The sequence below is a fragment of the Phalacrocorax carbo genome, chromosome 6 (genome assembly GCF_963921805.1).
Source record: "Phalacrocorax carbo chromosome 6, bPhaCar2.1, whole genome shotgun sequence".
Lineage (NCBI taxonomy): Eukaryota > Metazoa > Chordata > Aves > Suliformes > Phalacrocoracidae > Phalacrocorax > Phalacrocorax carbo.
The window spans coordinates 54,630,159-54,648,098 of record NC_087518.1 but is presented as its reverse complement, the minus strand read 5'-3'; the positions used below and the strand labels follow the sequence as shown (position 1 = coordinate 54,648,098).

Sequence of the window (17,940 nt, the reverse complement as noted above, 5' to 3'; positions counted from 1 at the left end):
GTGTGTTTTATTTCCTTATCTTTCTTTTTTCCTTATCTTACTTCCAATTTTACACAATGAAGTGCTGCTTTAGAGCCATATTACCCAAGTACAAAGTCATATAAAACAAAAAAAAAATCAGAGGGAGCAACTATAAATAGTCTTCTAACTCACCGACGTAGATGAGTAAATATGATACTAATTATCCACTGTAAAAGGCCAGTCAATTTTTAAGTGTCTCTTCCATGAACATTACTGTATAAATATATAAAACTGCATAACAGCATATTGGGAGCTCCTATGGTATTAAGTGCATTTATGATGAGTATGGACAGACAATAAGCCAAGAATTTCTCCCTGTGGATGGTTTTCTCTCCTCTTTCTCACATAACACAGCCTGGAATGCCATCACAAACACAGAAGCAGGTACATATATGAAACATATATTAGAACTGTTTGCTCAAGTCCTTTTTCTGTAGTGCTTTCATCCTGCTTACGCTTGCTGCTATTAAGACACTCATACAATACGCAATTAGCGTAAAATGTATTACTTTTCTGTACCATTTACTCACAGAGGTAGACCATGAACATCAATGGCTCTACTTGCAAGTATAAAACCCATTATATGCTTGTAGAACTTGGCAACGAATATTAAATCTAAAATCATTATACTTTATGATAATTTTTATAATCTGATCATAAGGATGCTAAATGTAATAAGAAAGCCAGTGCTGAGGCATTCACTGACATCGGATGCTGCAGGCACTTATGCTTCCATTTTACACTATGACCTAAAAGTACAATATAAAGAAAGGCAATGTTGTTAAAGCTATATAAAAAACCTTCTTACTAAGACAAACAGTATTCTTCCACTTGACATAAAACAGAAATGGAAATAATTAAATACTTTTAAAAATACACGTGTTAATAAGAATAAATTATGTATTTTTTCCTATTTAGTAGTAGAGTACTAATGAAGCCTATTCATTTTTCAAAAGACATATATACCCAAATTCTGCTGTTGTGCTCTTGGAAAGATACCTTACTGTAATCAACTAATCTAAAATATATCCAGATTTGTATTTAATAAAAGAAAAGCCCTTTAGGCAATGGTGCCAGTGCAGGCTAGCTGAAGGTTAAGCCAGTCCCCTCGCGGGGCAGTGGTCAGCTGCGGGGCTCGCCTCGCCCACCGGGATTACAGCAACAAAAGGTGGGAAACTGAAGTAGTAGCTCAGAGGGCTCTGAAAGTATAACGTCGGCTCTCAGCACAACATGCTGCGTTTCTACAGCTTTATACGTTACGGGGTTCTGTTCTTCTTCTGAACACAGAGCTCAAGAAGATGCAAAATCTCCTCTTCATACAGGAGAATGTTTTTAAGTAACTGAGGAAGAATACAGCATATTAAAATAGTAATACAATTATTCATCTCATAATAATCACGCATTTACACTTTGCTTAAATTATAAAACCCTTACATTAACATTTCCTAGCAAATTTTCATATAAATGTTAGTACAGTATTTAAAAGGGTTCTTCATGCATTCTTCTACCTGGTTCTTCTACATCTTGAAATAGCGGTGGTTTTGCTTGGGTTTCAAAAATGTGATGTTACAGCACAAGATCCTGCAGACCTCGCTGCTCAGGGAATATACGAAAGGATGTTCACTGCCAGCACATTACAGAATCTCTGGCTTTTCCAGGCAGCCTGTCAGTCTCTATTATCTGGAAATGCACTTGAAAAGTTTAACAGACAGTCTCCTTTAAGAAGTTTGCTCTCGCTGTTTAGAACAATTTCCTTTTGGAAGATACCTTGGGCCTACATCTCCCTCAGAAGAGGAACAAGAGATGTCCCAGGTAAGTATGCACCAGAACATCCCAGTGAAAAATGGCATGCTCCTCCAGGGGAGAAAACAGGAGTCAGTGCAGCGGTTGCTTTCTGCAGAAACCCAACTGCTCCCTTCACACAGATATTTTCTTCTGTGTATTCTGCATTAAACAAGTAAGAAAAAACATTTCCTAAAGAATCATAAACCCCATGAGGTAGGTATGATAAAAATGAAGATAGCACTGGAAGGCTTGTTAGAGAGACCCTCCAAAGGGCAGGCAATAACCGGCTGGCCTTGGTATGCTGGCTGTGCTTACGGATGCTTTGCGACCCCAGTTAAACCAAGTAGTTGCCTACTAGCTGTGTGCTTCACAGAGCTCTCACTGTGGAAAATTCCCCGGCTAGAAATTAAATTAGTGCTCCTATTTGCTCTTGCATGACTCCGTAATGGGTTTCACCCCTTGCAGAACTTAAATCCGCTAATTAACAGACGTTGATGTCTTCTCAAGTCCAGGGTACAAGATTTTTGAATTTTTATCCTGGGCAAAATCCTACTAATACTTTCTAGTAAATATGTAGGAAAACCAACGTGCTTCTACAGTTTGTTGAGTACCTGTGCCATATGCCTGAGACACTCTAAATCTGAGTGGCTTGACAGGAGGCTGAAGATCTGAAGCAAAACGCTAAAACAGCAAATATCTTTGTAGTGGCTCAATGTACATTATCTGTATTTAGTATGTCTTTTCTTCAGTAAATGCACTAACGTTGGATACACACTTAAAACTGCTTCCAATTTAACACTCGGCTCCTTGGCTGGCATAAGTGGATTTTACAGGAATTTATATTTCTCAGCATAATGTTAATTAAAATGTACATTCAGAGGCAAAGGCAGGCTGGATTTAAAAAAAAAAAAAACAACAAAAAACATCAATGCCGTTTAGGAAAACAGAATTAAATAGATAATTGAAGCATGATGCTTCTTCCTTAGGACAAAGCATAGATAATAATTCATAATAAAATGAATTAAAATTGTATTAAACCTTCATTAAAATCAAATGTAAGCAAAGAAAATTATTTCAGTGCTTCCCAAGCACTTGTGATTCTCAAGAAGCAGAAGAGAATAAAATCAAGAAGGCATCTAAAGCTAGATGAAAATGTGGACTTTGTAAACAAGATAAAGCATAAAATATCAAATTTTGTAGAGTCCAAAATCCAATCTTAATCAGAATATTTAGCTCTGACATCTTTTTTCATATGCATATTAGTGTATCTGTCTTAACTTGCTTGAAGAGCAACCAATAATATGTATAATAAGCTTTTTACTCTGCTTTGCTATGGAAACAAGGCATGTGTGATCTCACTCTCTGACTCTCTGTATTTCCTCAGATAATTTTTAACTTGCTGGACGATTTCACCTAATTAGGAAGGGAAGAAAAAAAAGGAGAGAACAAGATAGAGGTGGTATAAAAAATAATTCCTTTCCTATAGTACGTAGGAAACAGGTAAGTACAGGTGAGGAACCGAGAGGAGCATGAACCCACTCCTTCCGTGAGATCAGAGCTGGGGCGGCGTGAGACGGGGACGGACTCCGGCGCAGCCCCAGTGGAAGCGCCCATCTCCCCCAGGAAATCAGCCACGGTACGAGGCCAGGCTTCACGCAGCTACCTGCGTAACTCCCACTCAAAGTACTTTCCCATGTAGTTCTTTCAGCCTGCCTTTTGTAATAAAACTGTAGTTTTAAAGACAGACCTAGAGTAGAATATGCTAGAAAAAGGGACAGAAAAATACCATCCAAAATGACATTAATATTCAAGCTCATGACTTGTCAGCTTGTCATTCCCTTTTCCTGCCTCTCATCTTTTCCTTATTTAGGGCTGCAATGCTTGTTGTTGATGGTAATAACAATGTTTTTCAAGCCTCTACACAACAATATTGACCTGTTGTTGATCCATGTACCAGCAGTGTATAATAACTCGGTGAGGCTTTCCCTCCAGCTGCCAGCACTCGTCCATTCCAGGTTCATTTTACCAGAAGGAACAGACTGCTTCAAAAGCAACACCACCTGGACTGCTCCAGCCAGGAAAAACAAAGCAAAACCAGGACCTTCTTAACAGAAGATAAGACTCCTATTCGGATAGGCGGCACTAATATAAAATTGCAGCCTTCATAGAGCTGTGCCGACTTGCTAATTCCCTGGCAAGTTAAAGTTAAGGTGCTGTGAGAGTAATGACGTCTTTCTCTTCATTGGAAAATGTTTCATTCTATGAACAAATGAGTCACTTGTCCACACCCAGGATCCTCCCGCCCCGACTGTACAGCAACACTGAAATGTAACAGCAGGGAATTCAACCAGGTTTCATCTCCCCCACCAACTGCAACAACCTGTGTATACATATAAGATTTCTACAAAAAACCCTAAGTTCCAAGTGAGAGAATTAAAGATTTTCTTATTTCTAGCAAAAGTTAGATGCTCTTATTTTAACCTTTGTTCATGTTCATACTTCCAGGCATGAAGTGCTACTAAAGCACGTTACACTTGGCATCTCTTATTACTGAAGCAGAAGGCAATGTAATCTTGTGAGAAAGTGTAATAATGCAGTATTCATTTTGCTCTGTGGCTGGAAGCCAACTCTATATTAATATTCATTTCCAGTATACAGAGCCACAATATTTCATTTATTTTAAGAATTTACAATTAATTTGGTATGATTCTGTTATCTGCTCCCAATTTCCTTCCCTGTTTCTTTTAGTGGAAAAAGCAGCTCTTGTATAGACTTTAAAAAAGTAAATTCACAACTGAAGCATCAAAAGATTGCTACTGGCTACTAAAAGCAAGAAAAACAGGACAGAACAAAATGAACTTGAAATATTGCAGATGACAATGAAAATTAGCTTTCTGCAAATGGCAAAAATTCAATCTGCAGAAGTTCTCAGTTGACTTTTTCCTTTCCAAACTCAGCAGATAAAACATTCTTTGCAGCATGCTGTTTGCTACTGTAACCAAACCAGAGAAAGCTGTTTGTCTGCTTTTCCTTTCTGTTTTCAAACATTTTCAACCACCACATAGCATTAAGCTGCAAGTACTCTCATGAATCTTTGTAAAATGTACTAGATACAGGGATTTGAAACAATTACAATAACATGTAAAATCCTTAGTATTTTAAAACTTCATAGAAAAAAAATAAATAGGTGCTTCTACTTCCTACACCTTTGGTTTCAAATAGTGCAACCACTTTTGCAATGTAAGTGCATTTATAATTAACAGAAGTTATTACCAGCCAGCCGTAAGATTTATAATTCCATTCTCCTAATATGCATTTACCTTCCTTACCTGTGAAAGAGACTGAAAAGCATTTTACCTCCCAGCTGTTGGCACTTACTTTCCCATAAAAGTGAGATTATACCAAGTCCACAGACACAACAGACACCAAGAGAGCAGTCAGTACAGCAGCTACCAAATCAGAAATCCCATCAATGATGAAACCATCCAAGATCTGCAGTGTGCTGTGGGAAACACCAGTTTTCTAATATATCCTGGCAATATTTAAGAAGAAAGAGGGGAGGGAAGGGAAACTGACTGTGAAAGCTAGTTAAGTGAAATGAGGCTCCCTCATGTTCAGAAACCTTCACGAGGACTCCTAGGACACAATCCCTGATACACGGGTATGTTCGCACATACATATGGATAACCTGTTTTAGCAAAGCTTGTCTGTCAGTACAACGCAAGACCCGAGTCTCAGTCTAGAATAAATGCTTAGGAGTTTTGCAGCGAACACAGAAGGCTGCATACAATATTTAAATTTTAATCTTAGGTTTTGCTATTCTTGGAGACTAGATCCTTTTTGTTTGTATAGATTTGGGAAAGAAGAGAGGGGGAGGGAGAACAGCTTTCCTGAAGTATCTCTGAAAATTTAGCCTTAAAATTCCAAGAATTTTGACAGGGTAAGGTATGTATCTGCTTTAAAAGATGGTGAGATCACGCCACAGATGCACCAAAGCAGCCTATATATTATATACCGATTACTGAATAATGTAAGAAGGCATGGAGGTGCTACTTTATTACTAAACCAGTCTTTTCACCTGCAATCTAGTCAATCAAAATTATTACACCCAGAAATAGCCTCAAGTTCTGTACAAGTATTTGTAATTAAAAATTCATAACCCATGTTTTCCTGATCATTCGTGTTTCTCTATTACTAATTAAAAGGGCCACAAGAACAGCTGGGGAGATGGACTAACTGGGTAAAACAGTTTATGAAGAAAAACAGATAAAGAATAGATGATACAACTATTTTTAAAAAAGCTTTTTCTTTCCTCATATCTTTAATGTAAGGGCTATTTTAAAAATATATTTGATAACATGAGGTATTTTTCCTTTTTTTAAAAAAAGAAAAAATATTTTAAAGTAGATACTATTTCTGTATGCACTTTGAGTTTTATTTCCTGAAATTTAACTTGCATAGTTCTAATCTTAATGAAGTGTTTGCCATTTTATTTTCAGCCAGACGAATTGGAAAAGTCAAACAGGTATTTTACTTGCACTGTTTCATTATTTTATATCACATTTAACATATCTATACATTACTTCTAAATGGTTGCTCACTGAGAACAGAAAAAAGAAGAATAAACAGGGTGAGTCCAAAAATAGGGCACATACCAAACAAGGATATTAATACTGTCACTTCGGTTGCCTGAACGCTGCATTTCAGTTTCAACATACCACACTATCAAAACCAAAACAATACATTTTCTTTTTTTGTTAAAAAAATGAAATTAATTTTAATTTTATAAATGAAACCTAGAACATGCTACAGATATGTGTAGTTTGACATCCTAGAACTTCAAGTCATCTCACAGAAATTAACTGTACAGACCATTCATCCCATCTGCAAACTCAAGACCAAAAATAAACTAAAGCTTACCTTCAGTACACTGCAGGAAGCTGATAATGAGCAGAAACCAAAAACTTTGCATTCTGCAGCCAGAAGACACCATTATTGATCCCTGTAAGAATTTTCTTTGTATTCCTTAATGAATCCAGTTATAAAAGCCCAGCATCATCGAAACCAGTGGTCTGCATTATTCATCTTCATACCTGGAGAAGCAGAGGATTTGGAAGAAAAGGAGAAAAAACACATCAATAGCTGAAAAGCAATAATTTGGAATACCAAATTTTACTTGACATGAAGACAGAAATTTCTAATAAAAACTGACAGTACACCTGTACTGTAGCTGGGAATTTGGCAGGTTTGTGGGATGTAATCTCTCAAGGTCAGTGATCATTAAACAGAATGCCAAATAATGATACATATGTTAAAGTTGAAAGTAGGAATGTTATTGATGTACTTGCACTAAGACATACACACACAAAAAAAAGAGAACATTTTCTCTGAATATAAGAAATTGGATTTGCAGATGACTAGGCTAAGCTTTTCGCACTCCCCAGGTCTGACACAACCCGCATTTCTGTACCTCAAAGAACAACAATAAAATTAAATCTAAAGCACTGACATTTTTCTTAGCAATTGGAAACATGGAGCAGCTGCGAACAACGGAGTGACTCCACTCAACAGAAAGGCTCCGCAGGTCTCCGCCCTGCCACCGCTTCGTACTACCCGCACGTCACTCTCCTCGGACAAGGAGCCCTAACAGCACCTTTGCCTACAAAATACTCTGGTGAGGAAGCCTTTGTATGACTCTGCAGTGTGCTATATTTCTACCCAATAAACACCTTCAGAGAAAAGGGAACAAACCTAACGGATGAGACTCTCCTATCCTTCACCTCTGATGAGATTTGTCCCCCCGACTGAGAAATACGAACTAAACAACTGCTGTAAACGATGTACCAAAGGAAGAATTCTTAAAGCTATCATTTGCATTTGAAAAATATAATTATGGTGATAAGAGTGCAGTTGCTGTGATAGAAGATTTGACAGCAGCGTGCTCCCTTTCACTAATGACTTCATTCTCTCACCAGCCAACTGAGTAACTACATACTTCCTCTTCCATATCTCACTGTACAAAGCTAGATCATGCTTCAGCCCCGACTACTAGAGTTTGGGAAGCTAGAGAAAAATGAACATCCATATAAAAACAAACTATTTTTAACTACAAAGCAGGCTCTATATATTACAGATATGTGAAACAACTCTGGAAGGATAACTCTCTGAGCGCTATAGCAATTACACATCCAAAGAGCTGAGCCTGCTGCCACATTGGCTTGGTTTCTCCAAGACCAACGGACAGAACCACGTGGTTGTATTCCTGAGATATTTAAAATTAACATTACTTAAGAACATATAACCATGACTACATAAAAATTTAAGTGGCAGGATCCAAGGGCCACTTATGAGTCTTACGAGTACTGGAGCATGTTGAGGGCTTTAAAAATATATTTACCCTTGTGGCAAAGAGAACTGGAAAGGATGAAGAGCACACAATGCCAGACAAAGAAATTCTATGAACTGCAGATCATTTTCAGAAGTAGGAAGTGTAACTCCTTTTATATTAGACAACGTTAATATTAATCAACGATAAGTTTGTTCCCTGAGCACACAGACAGCAGCAAGACTGACACTCACTTTTTTCCACAAGGAGAGAAAGACAGGAATTAACACAAAACATTACGGAACAATTCTCTGGCTCTCAATGAAGGCAATGTGATTGTGGCAGAATAGGAGATTATTAAATAGCCAATGAGGCTTCTTTACTTGGCTCCTCTAAGAGGAGTGATGCCACTTCAGCATCGGCATCCCCCTCATAACACAAACGTGCGTGTGACTTCTCACACAGGGAAATGAAAGAGAACTGATGCTGAGTGATTTTATGTTTATTTATACATAAAAACAAACCCTTTTTCCAATTTCCAACTACAGACAGGTGCTTTTCAATCACAGGCACTTTTATCCGCACATATTTCAACAAAGGGCATGCGATAGCAAACAGAGCGCTTCAGTGCAGGACAGCCAGAGCGTGGCTCTCCCTGGCACAGACCCATGTGCCTAGAGGTAAAAGATGCGCCCTCAGTTTAGATGGTGATACACAGGCTGCTACAGGACAACCCAGAAGCAGTTATGAAGAGACAGTCATATTGTATCTCTAGATCTTTCACACTGGGATGTGTTTAGCAACTGGAAAAAAAAAAATCTGAAAATCCACAAAGGATGCACTGCATTCAGCAGAAATTACAGTTGCAAAAGAGCTCCTGCTGAGCAAAGAAAAAAAAATTGCCACCATGATATATCAAAAAAAAAAACCAAAAAAACCTTGGAGAGAGTTCAGCTAAAAGCTTGGGAAGAGCTTGGATTAATTTTTTACCTGGAGCACCCAAAGGAAAAATCATAAAACTATTTCACAGGCACTACAGACTAATCAGCATAATTTCAGTAAGCAATCAGAATAATCCAAGAGAACAGTTGAGGAACAATAATGGCTAAAAGTGAAATTAAGTCAGCCTTCTGATTGCTCCCAGTCTGTCCAGAAGATTTTGACTTCCTGAGACTCAAGTTTCGTCGTTATTTCCATAACATATCACGGCACACCCAGATTTTGAGACATCTTCCTTCACCTTCAAGTGGATAGCGACATACCCGTGCTTTATCGTCATCCTTAAACTCATCGCTTCCTTCTGGGCTTTTTTGTAAAGTGGAGGGGGGAAAGGGTTGTTTTAAAACCAAAAACAATAATCAAAGCACCACTTGTGGTACTCAACATCCCTCTAGGAAATAGCTGCAAAATTTATGGCAGAGGCTGTTTCTTTTTAAGTCAAGTAAGAGTTCCTGACCTTGTAAACTGACTTATTTTAACTATTTTAATATGAAACCACAGTTTCTGAAAGGATATTGATGTTTTTGTGATACCAAAACCAGCAGAAACTATTCAACTAAGAATAAATGCAAAATATTTTAAGGACAAATTTAAGTGCTTTGTGCAATATATTATTCTCTCTAGATTGCCGTAGCCTACAGACATAGAATTTAACGCAGTGTGCTGCTGCAAAAAGAATTCAAAATAAACTAACCAGCCCCTACCAGATTATCAGTAACACATGTTTTTCTAAAAGAGCAAGAAAAAATTAAGCGGTGTTTGAAAACTGATGCAATAAAGTTCGGTTTTGCTTCTTGCTTTTCTTTTGAACAAAAATTAACAGCTTCACAGGGAACAGTTTTTAATGCAACCTCTATATGTGAGAAACTCTGTGTGGCTCCAAGTAAAAGAACGGTGCAGTTCTGAACCAGCTATTCATCAGCATCACAAAAGCTAATCCTGAAAAAGGTACCCAGACATGAGCTGGAGCCAGAGAGCATTCCAGCTATAGACGCTGCCATCAGCCATGTCCTTCTGACCATCCATCTATCAGCAATACGGAGACTGTCAGTGGCATCTCACAACAACAACAAATCCCAAAGCAAACAAGTAGGACCAGGAAAAGACGTATTAAGTTACCTCTTTGTAAACAGAAAAAGGAGACCATGGTGAGGGCTGTGCTGTGCAAATAACTTATTTCCCCTCAGACCTTAATAAACCTTTTCCCTGGATCACTGACTGCTTGGGCTTGTGGGTGGGGCAGAGAAAAACTCCCTAGAGCAAAAGGTTGCCTGAATTTCAGAGTGCAATAAGAGCTGCCCAGAAAATTTCTGTTGTAACTCAAATCCCTACCTCTGGGCCATACTGCAGTCTCTCAGAAAGAAAAAAAAAAAACAAACAAACAAACCAAAAACAAAACACCAAACCCCTGCTGGAAACAGAGCAGATCACCTTGTTAACTTTCTTTGCATATATGCTGTTAAAGGAGACTAGATCAGTACTGGAAATGTTAATGTTCAAACCTGTACCCTGCAAAGGTATTGGGCATCTCTTCATACTATATTCATATGCTGTGCTCCAAGTCCCGAATATCTTAGTGCTCCTGCCTTGCTTCCTTGTTCTTCTGTACTTCTGAAACTTCTTACAGACAGAACACAACCGCTGCAGAATACGTGCCCCAGTTGGCCATCCCTCTCCCCGCAACATTGCTCAAGAGCACCCCAGAGATAAGAGGAAGCTGCTCCAAGCACGCTCCTTGAAACACTTTCATCTTCGAAGAGAAAGACCTCTAAGGGACTGCTGCATTCTGACTCTACTCTGTTTAACCTTCCCAAGGTTTTATTTTCAAAAGCCAAAAAAGGGTCTTTTAAGAGCTTCCGGACAACTGACACAGCAATGCTCAAGAGTTGCCTTTTCCCTCCTGTTCCACCCAGCTTTTCAGGCAAAGGACAGAGAGGAATGCAGAGATCTTTCCAGTTAAGAATGTTTTGCTCTAGCTGAAAGTCTTTCAGACTAACGCTCATGTATTTTACAACATAGTGCTTAATTTTCCAAATCATCTCAAGAAACACTGCAAAGCACTTGCAACCTCAGTCAAGCTTTAACATCTCTATTACAGAAATAAAAATTACACTAGCTTTACAGGTGATGAGGCACAGAGAGGTAAGGAACACCAGCCATAGCTGCACAGCTCGTATGCACCGAGGAACTAGCGGAACTCAGGCAATCCTTCTTATAAATCCTCTATGACCTACCTTGCCACGTATGCAGCACCCCCACCGCCTTTCATAACCCAGTTTATGAAACTAAGTAATTCTGTAATATATCTGAGACACTCTGCAGAGGAAAGGAGGGGGAAGAGGAGGCAAGGGTGAGTAGATATATATTCATACAATATAATAGTCGACTTCGTCTCCTGAGAAATCATGTGTCCACGTGCCTTCCCATCATGAGGCTTTCCCAATTAAAAAAAAAAAAGTTATACTTCCTGTAATCTGTAACATAAGAATTTAATTGGTGCAATGTGATTAGTAAAACTGTTTAAGCCACATTAGTAAAATACTAGAATGAGACTAATACTGTTTATGATCCAAGAACTACAGTTTTATACATAATCTGCAATGAGACCCAGCTCTCGTTTTCAACATTGAACTTATCTTCAGATGCAGTCAGTATGAGTTATTCCTAAGTCTTCCTGTACGGTTATTCAAAAATTGACCTACATCAATAACTTTGCATTAGTGCTACAGTACCAGATTGTAGAAAATCTTCAAAGTTATGAGATTTTACAAAAAAACCTGAATACAAGCAAGACCCCATGCTGGTTTACTTAGCATCCTTCTACTCCTATGGTAAACAACCAATGCCTGATCTGTTCCAATTAACCAAGTTGCATATTGCATGAAGAAAGGAAATGCTAACTCTGCTCTAAAATTAGTTAACAAAGACTTGTTTTCCATTAAAAGCAAATCAATGCTTAAAATGTACCAGACAGTCTTCTCTTCAATTCTGTGTTCAACAGTCCCTATTAATTGTCACCTTGAACACTGCATTTCTAACCCAAAACATCTCTTTCCAAGTCCCATGGCAGGAATACAGTATCAGGGAAGGGAATAATACAGTAAGAACAAGACTTGACCAAGGTCATCCAATCTTGCAACAACAAAAAAAAACCCACCCCACATTACTTCAATGCATTCAGTGCGTCGTGCTCTGAAGTGACGTACCCATGCCCGAGGAACGCCTGAAACAGCGTGCCATGAGCACGCACCCTAAATTTAGAATGACCACAGAAACACCCACCCCACACCAGCCTAGGTTCCCAGCTCAGCAGTGCAGGAGACCATTCAAAATGCCACATCCACCTGTGCAAGACATGACACTGAACAGCGCGCTGACGCTATTTTAACAGTGCAACATCAGAATTTAGTCCATCCGTCCACAGAAGCTCAGTGGTCTACCGCAATCATTCACAGAGAAAATAAATAGGATTTAAGAAGAAAAGATGAAGATTTTCCTGTCTCATCATCACTCCAGTTCGGCTTGGCCTCACTCTCGTGTTTTACAGACACGTTACACGGCGCTCCATTCCCAACATCCAGCTTTGCCCCTTCTTGTTAACACAGGATAAAGCCTGGACACTCTAGGGAGTTTTCATTCAATAAGCCAGCAAAGTAAACCTTTGCTAGTGCTAATAAGAATGGCTTTTTTTGGCTCCAGGCACTCTCCTTTTGCCAAGTCTCAATTTCTGTTTTGCCTTCACAAAATGCTCAGAATATGGGGGGGGGGGGGGGGGGGGGGGGCTGTGTCACTCAATCCTCATTGCAAATTCCCTGTATTTCACCTGAATCATCATCGTGCCGCTCCATCAGACCACCTCCACTCAAACAGCTCAGGTAAAACCTTTTTAACAGTTCTGCCCTCTGTGTCACTACATCTTCCCAGGGTCTCAAAGATAAATCCCCAGCATCCAAAGAAAGGAGGAGGGAAAGGGATGCCGTAAGTCAATTACAACCGTTATCGGCTGTAATATCTTAGTGTCATGCTGAGCATGTTAAATATGCTGATCGCTTTGGACACCAGAGGCACAGTCTGAGTCTGTTTGCCATTCTCTTCATTAAACTGCAAAACAAATAGCTCTCATTTTCAGAACTACGTAGGACAGATTTTATGAACATCAAAAATAAACAAGAAAATAATGAATAGCTATAAAAAACACTGAGAACCATATGACAAACCAAAAGAAGCAATCGTTACGACTGAAGAAAATTCAAAGGCTTTTCAAACTTCTCACAGAAGAGAAATCCTCAAAATCATCTATTTATATTACAAGTTATCATTCCTTTCCCTCAGAAAAAAAAAAATAATCACTAGACTAACATCAACCAAAGACACTGCAGCCTTGTAAAACGGCAAACTGTTTGTTGACAGCCTTGACAAGGCTTTGCAAAGGCCCCTATTTCTCAAAGCTGTTATGCCACTTAGCTGATCTCTTTTTTTCCTCCCATCCAGTGTTTTTCACAGCCGAGAACTTGTTTGAAGTGGAAGTAGACTGAAAAACAAAACAAACAGAGAAGTCCTGGGACTGTGGTCAGACATGCCCATACCTGTGCAGGGACATGGTGTTTCTCCAGCTGACTGCAAGGATTTCAACCCACCCGTTCTGCTTTATGACCGCTCAACACTGGGCTTAAGCAGGGAAATGAGTTCAGGTATGCCTTTCACAGCTGACACACTGAAGTAAAACAACCTCATTAGACCAGCGCAGAGCCACCAGCAAAACACCCACGAGCTACTAACTTCCAAAATGAAATCGAATTACAGGAAAGAGCAGACAAGAATACATTTTTACCCATGCATTTACAGCATTTTTACCCGCACTGTAACGGGGTTAATGGGGGCTGTATCACCCCAATACCCTAGACCTACAACTGAACCACGGTCGGGGATGCTGTGCTTCAGCCTCGGCATCTGGTATGCATGCGTAAACCTGAGTTTGGTGGTAGCACCAATCCCCTGGAAACTACTGTGCTGAATACTTCTTTTCTAGCCACATGCCAAGGGATATTGTCAAAAAGATTCATGAGGGTGCTGTGATAGCATCCATTTTAAAAGCATCCCATTTTTTCTATCAGTGGTAGTTAAGATCAGTATGTACGATCTGTATTCAGTACAAACGATGGGGTTCAAAATTCAAGAACAAGCTTGTCTGGGCAGCAAAGTCACTTTTGATTATTTTTAAAAATTCTATCAAAACCCTTTGTTGTTACCAGAGAAATACCAACTCTTTAAAAAAGTAACTGAAATATATTTATCATTTTTTCAAAAAATCAGGAGCAGGAGGCACATACATATACACACAGTGCACTGGGTGCAATTTTTGGCCTATCTTTTGGCTAGAGAGGAATATGGCTCTAATGTTAACGTCTCTGAGACCATGGCCTGATCATTGTGCAGTGAAATATGAAACAAAATCAATGGTGGCACATAAGATGTAATCTCTATTGTGTTTGGCTCACTGCACTGAATCCTTGACTCATAAATCATTGTTACTAGCCATTCAGTGAATCAATATTCAGATTCCCTCTTGGTCTATACATATGACCACTAAATGAAATAATAATGACCAAAATCTGTCATATATTAGGTTATCAATATTACCAAAAGGGATTTCTTGGGAGCAATGAGGTAATCTAGGATAAAATATATCAGATGAGCATGCAAAGAATTGTGAAAAACCTGTGACTAAATATAGAGACAGCAGAAGAATGGTCTTTTTAAATATCTCTTCTTCAATGATATCCTCAAGTATTAAAATTTACCATAGCATCACAGGAATGCATTTTATGAGGGACCATATCAATAACACGTGTTTTTAATTACATTTTAAAACATGCTGTACTTAAGCATTTTTTTTCTTTTTCTTCTTTCAAATAACCCCTTAAGTTATTACCAGTTTTGTTTCTTTTCTTTGAAGCACAATTAATATTACAGTGATCAGAGAGTAGTATTTTCTTACCAGCAACCTGAGAGTCAGGAGCTTCAGAAGGCCACATTTTAGTTCCACTAAAAACCAACAACAACAAACTTCTAAGAGTAAGTCCATAAAGCTGTATTTTCCAAACCATTCACAAACCATTTAGTTATTAAAAGGTAGTGGATCACCTCTTGCAGAGCAGCCTGAGAAGTGCTGTGTGCTACCATCTCATACTTGGCCATGAGCCGCCTCAAAATTTGAAATTTTGACAACAGAAGAAGGGAAGAAATGATAGAGACCTCAAACATGTCACCTTTGAAAGAATAATCAACTAAGAACGGTCTTTAACTGCTTTCTAAGCACACAAGAGATTCTCCAGGCAAGTATGACTTACAGGTAGAAACTTCACAGAATTTACATAGCCCTTTAGAGGATTTCTGCGTGTATATTAAGTACAAAAAAAAAGCAACACACATTGACAGGAGATACATCTTTCAGGTTCACCAATTTTATGTACCAGTAGCACTTGGAAGGCTGAAAATTAAAAAGCATGAAATAAAAATCAAACCAACTCTGTTTTTCTTCCCTTGTAATTGGCTTTTCTCATACAGACATTCATGGTGAAAACGAGAACTCGGGGGTGAGAAGCCAGATAGGAAACATACTCAATAAATATGGCAAATATACCTTCAGTATCTATTCAGAAGGGGCCTGCAGTGAAACAAAAAATTCACTTGTTACTGGATGGTGGGCTCTGTAAAGATGTACGAGTTGCTTAGGCTTCTAATGGTGCAACTGTAGTGAAGAGTATTTTCTTGTACAATTCAATAAGCAATGAACATTCAGGTGACTATTCTTAACTGTGCAAGGCAGCAGAATGACTACCGGTCATTCATTGGAGCTGTACCGCTCCTTTAGTTGGGTAAACTGGGGATTTATTCAAAGTATAATAGAAAAATAAAAAAACTATTTTGGTTCATTTTTTATTCCTTTTGTAGAAAGGCTAAGTTGGAAAACCCTAACGATTACATTTGAAGGAGCTATGAGCAAAATTCAACAGAAAGGTTCCTTCTTGCATGTACTGCTGTTTAAAACTTCTCCCTAGCATCTCATATAGTATTTTCTCTTCCTTCAAGAGGAGAAGGAAGGGGGGGTGGGGGTGGGAAAGATGTATTTTGGAAAGAGTGAAGGCCTTTCCCATGCACTGTGAAAAGGGAAGTGTGAAGCGATACCTTCTATCAAACAAAGTGGAATATGGGTTATCTCCAGCACTGCCACACCAGCCACAGCGAGCACCTGAGGACAAAGTATCCCTAAATCACTTTCAGTCGGAGAATTTTTAAAAAGAATGAACACTTTTTAAAGTATTCAAAAGAATGAAGTCTTTTAATTGGAGTGACTGAAAACATTTTATTTCCCATACATTTTTTTAAATCATCCATAGAGCACAGATGAATTTTAAGATAAAATTTTAACACATTTTTCAGCAGCAGCATGACCTCTGACTTTCTGTGGTTTCAACAAGCAGATCAAGAACTCTGTGTCATGCATTTACTATTTCTTTTAAATAATATAGCCCTTGGTAGCCCAATGTGACAATGGCACTTCTACTTTGGAAAATATCACCTTTTTCTTTAATTAGGTTATGTTATTATTTTAAATGATAATTTATTTACCCTTTCACAATTTCAAATACTTAGTTGCCTTTACTTTGTATTCTTTTACTAGAAATTAAAAAGAATTTTTTTTATAAAAACCTGCTCTTCATATGTTCCGCTGCAGTTCATGAACTGTATGTGCAACTAAAAAGAAAAAAAAATGTCTACATTTGTCTATCAACAATATTTATAAGTGAACAGAGTGGAAAGATTACAAAATTTTAATAAGAACATTATATTATAGTAGCAATAATCTAGGTGTTTTACTGGGAAGTGAAGTGGATTACCGTAAATGAAATTTTAAATGTCCTTTCCATTTTATAGATAACGCAAAATGAGTCTTTTCATGTCTCCAGCGATAAGGATACATGTGCCACACATTTAAATAGTGCCTTCACCCTATCCAACCCCGCTCATGAATTAATAATTCAGTGACATTAATACAAGAAGATAAATGATAAAGAGGTTACAGCACAAGGGCCAACGGTACACATATACTTCTTTTAGAACAGCTAATACCTCTCTGCCAATTACAGTTAGAACTTTTTAACAGTTTTCAATGGCATTTTTACAATCTAAATAGCAGCTTATGCACACACAATTTCACACAACTCAAGCTTAATAAATCTCCTGCTGCTACCAAACAATCATTCTGGGGGATTAAAGTGCAACATCTGCTAACATTAATAAGCATTTTACATAGCAATATGTATAAAAGCAGTTGCTATCGGTCTTCTGAAAAAGCTTCTAGACTGGCTTGGCATAAATTATACCTTTATCGTTCAACTGGTAACTTTCGCTTACGGCAACAATAAGGTAGCTATATTGCTATATAGCGGGAAAACCCAGTAAAATTATATACCGGCTGCAATTATCATTTCTAGTGGAACAATTTTCAAAATACTTGAAAAATATACAAAAAACGTATGTATGCAAAGACCTACAGGTAAAAACCTGGTAACATCCCACGGTTTCAATACTTAAAAGAAACCAAAGCTACCAATCCATTTGCAAGAGAAAATTTCTCTCCTAATACCAGTTACAGCTTTTTAATCCACCTTGGGCTTTTTTATTTTTTATTTGCATTTCTACCAAAGCAGAACCTACCATGAAAGAACACGTCCCTTTCCAAGGCATAAAATAAATATAAGGGTTTTATTTCATTAGGAATTCCAGCATACATTTTTAGGTAGAAT

The 17,940-nt window shown here is 38.2% G+C and overlaps 1 protein-coding gene across 14 annotated transcripts in view; it reads right to left on the bottom strand.

The window, feature by feature from the left end:
- The window catches only part of ADGRL2 (adhesion G protein-coupled receptor L2), a 162,125-nt gene that overhangs the window by 123,514 nt on the left and 20,671 nt on the right, over positions 1-17,940 (bottom strand). For all 14 annotated transcript variants that reach the window (XM_064455387.1, XM_064455391.1, XM_064455389.1 and 11 more), the window contains exon 2: positions 6,727-6,899. In XM_064455387.1, coding sequence (XP_064311457.1) covers positions 6,727-6,799 — 73 coding nt within the window. In that variant the 5' untranslated portion in view covers positions 6,800-6,899. The remainder of the gene's footprint in view (positions 1-6,726; positions 6,900-17,940) is intronic.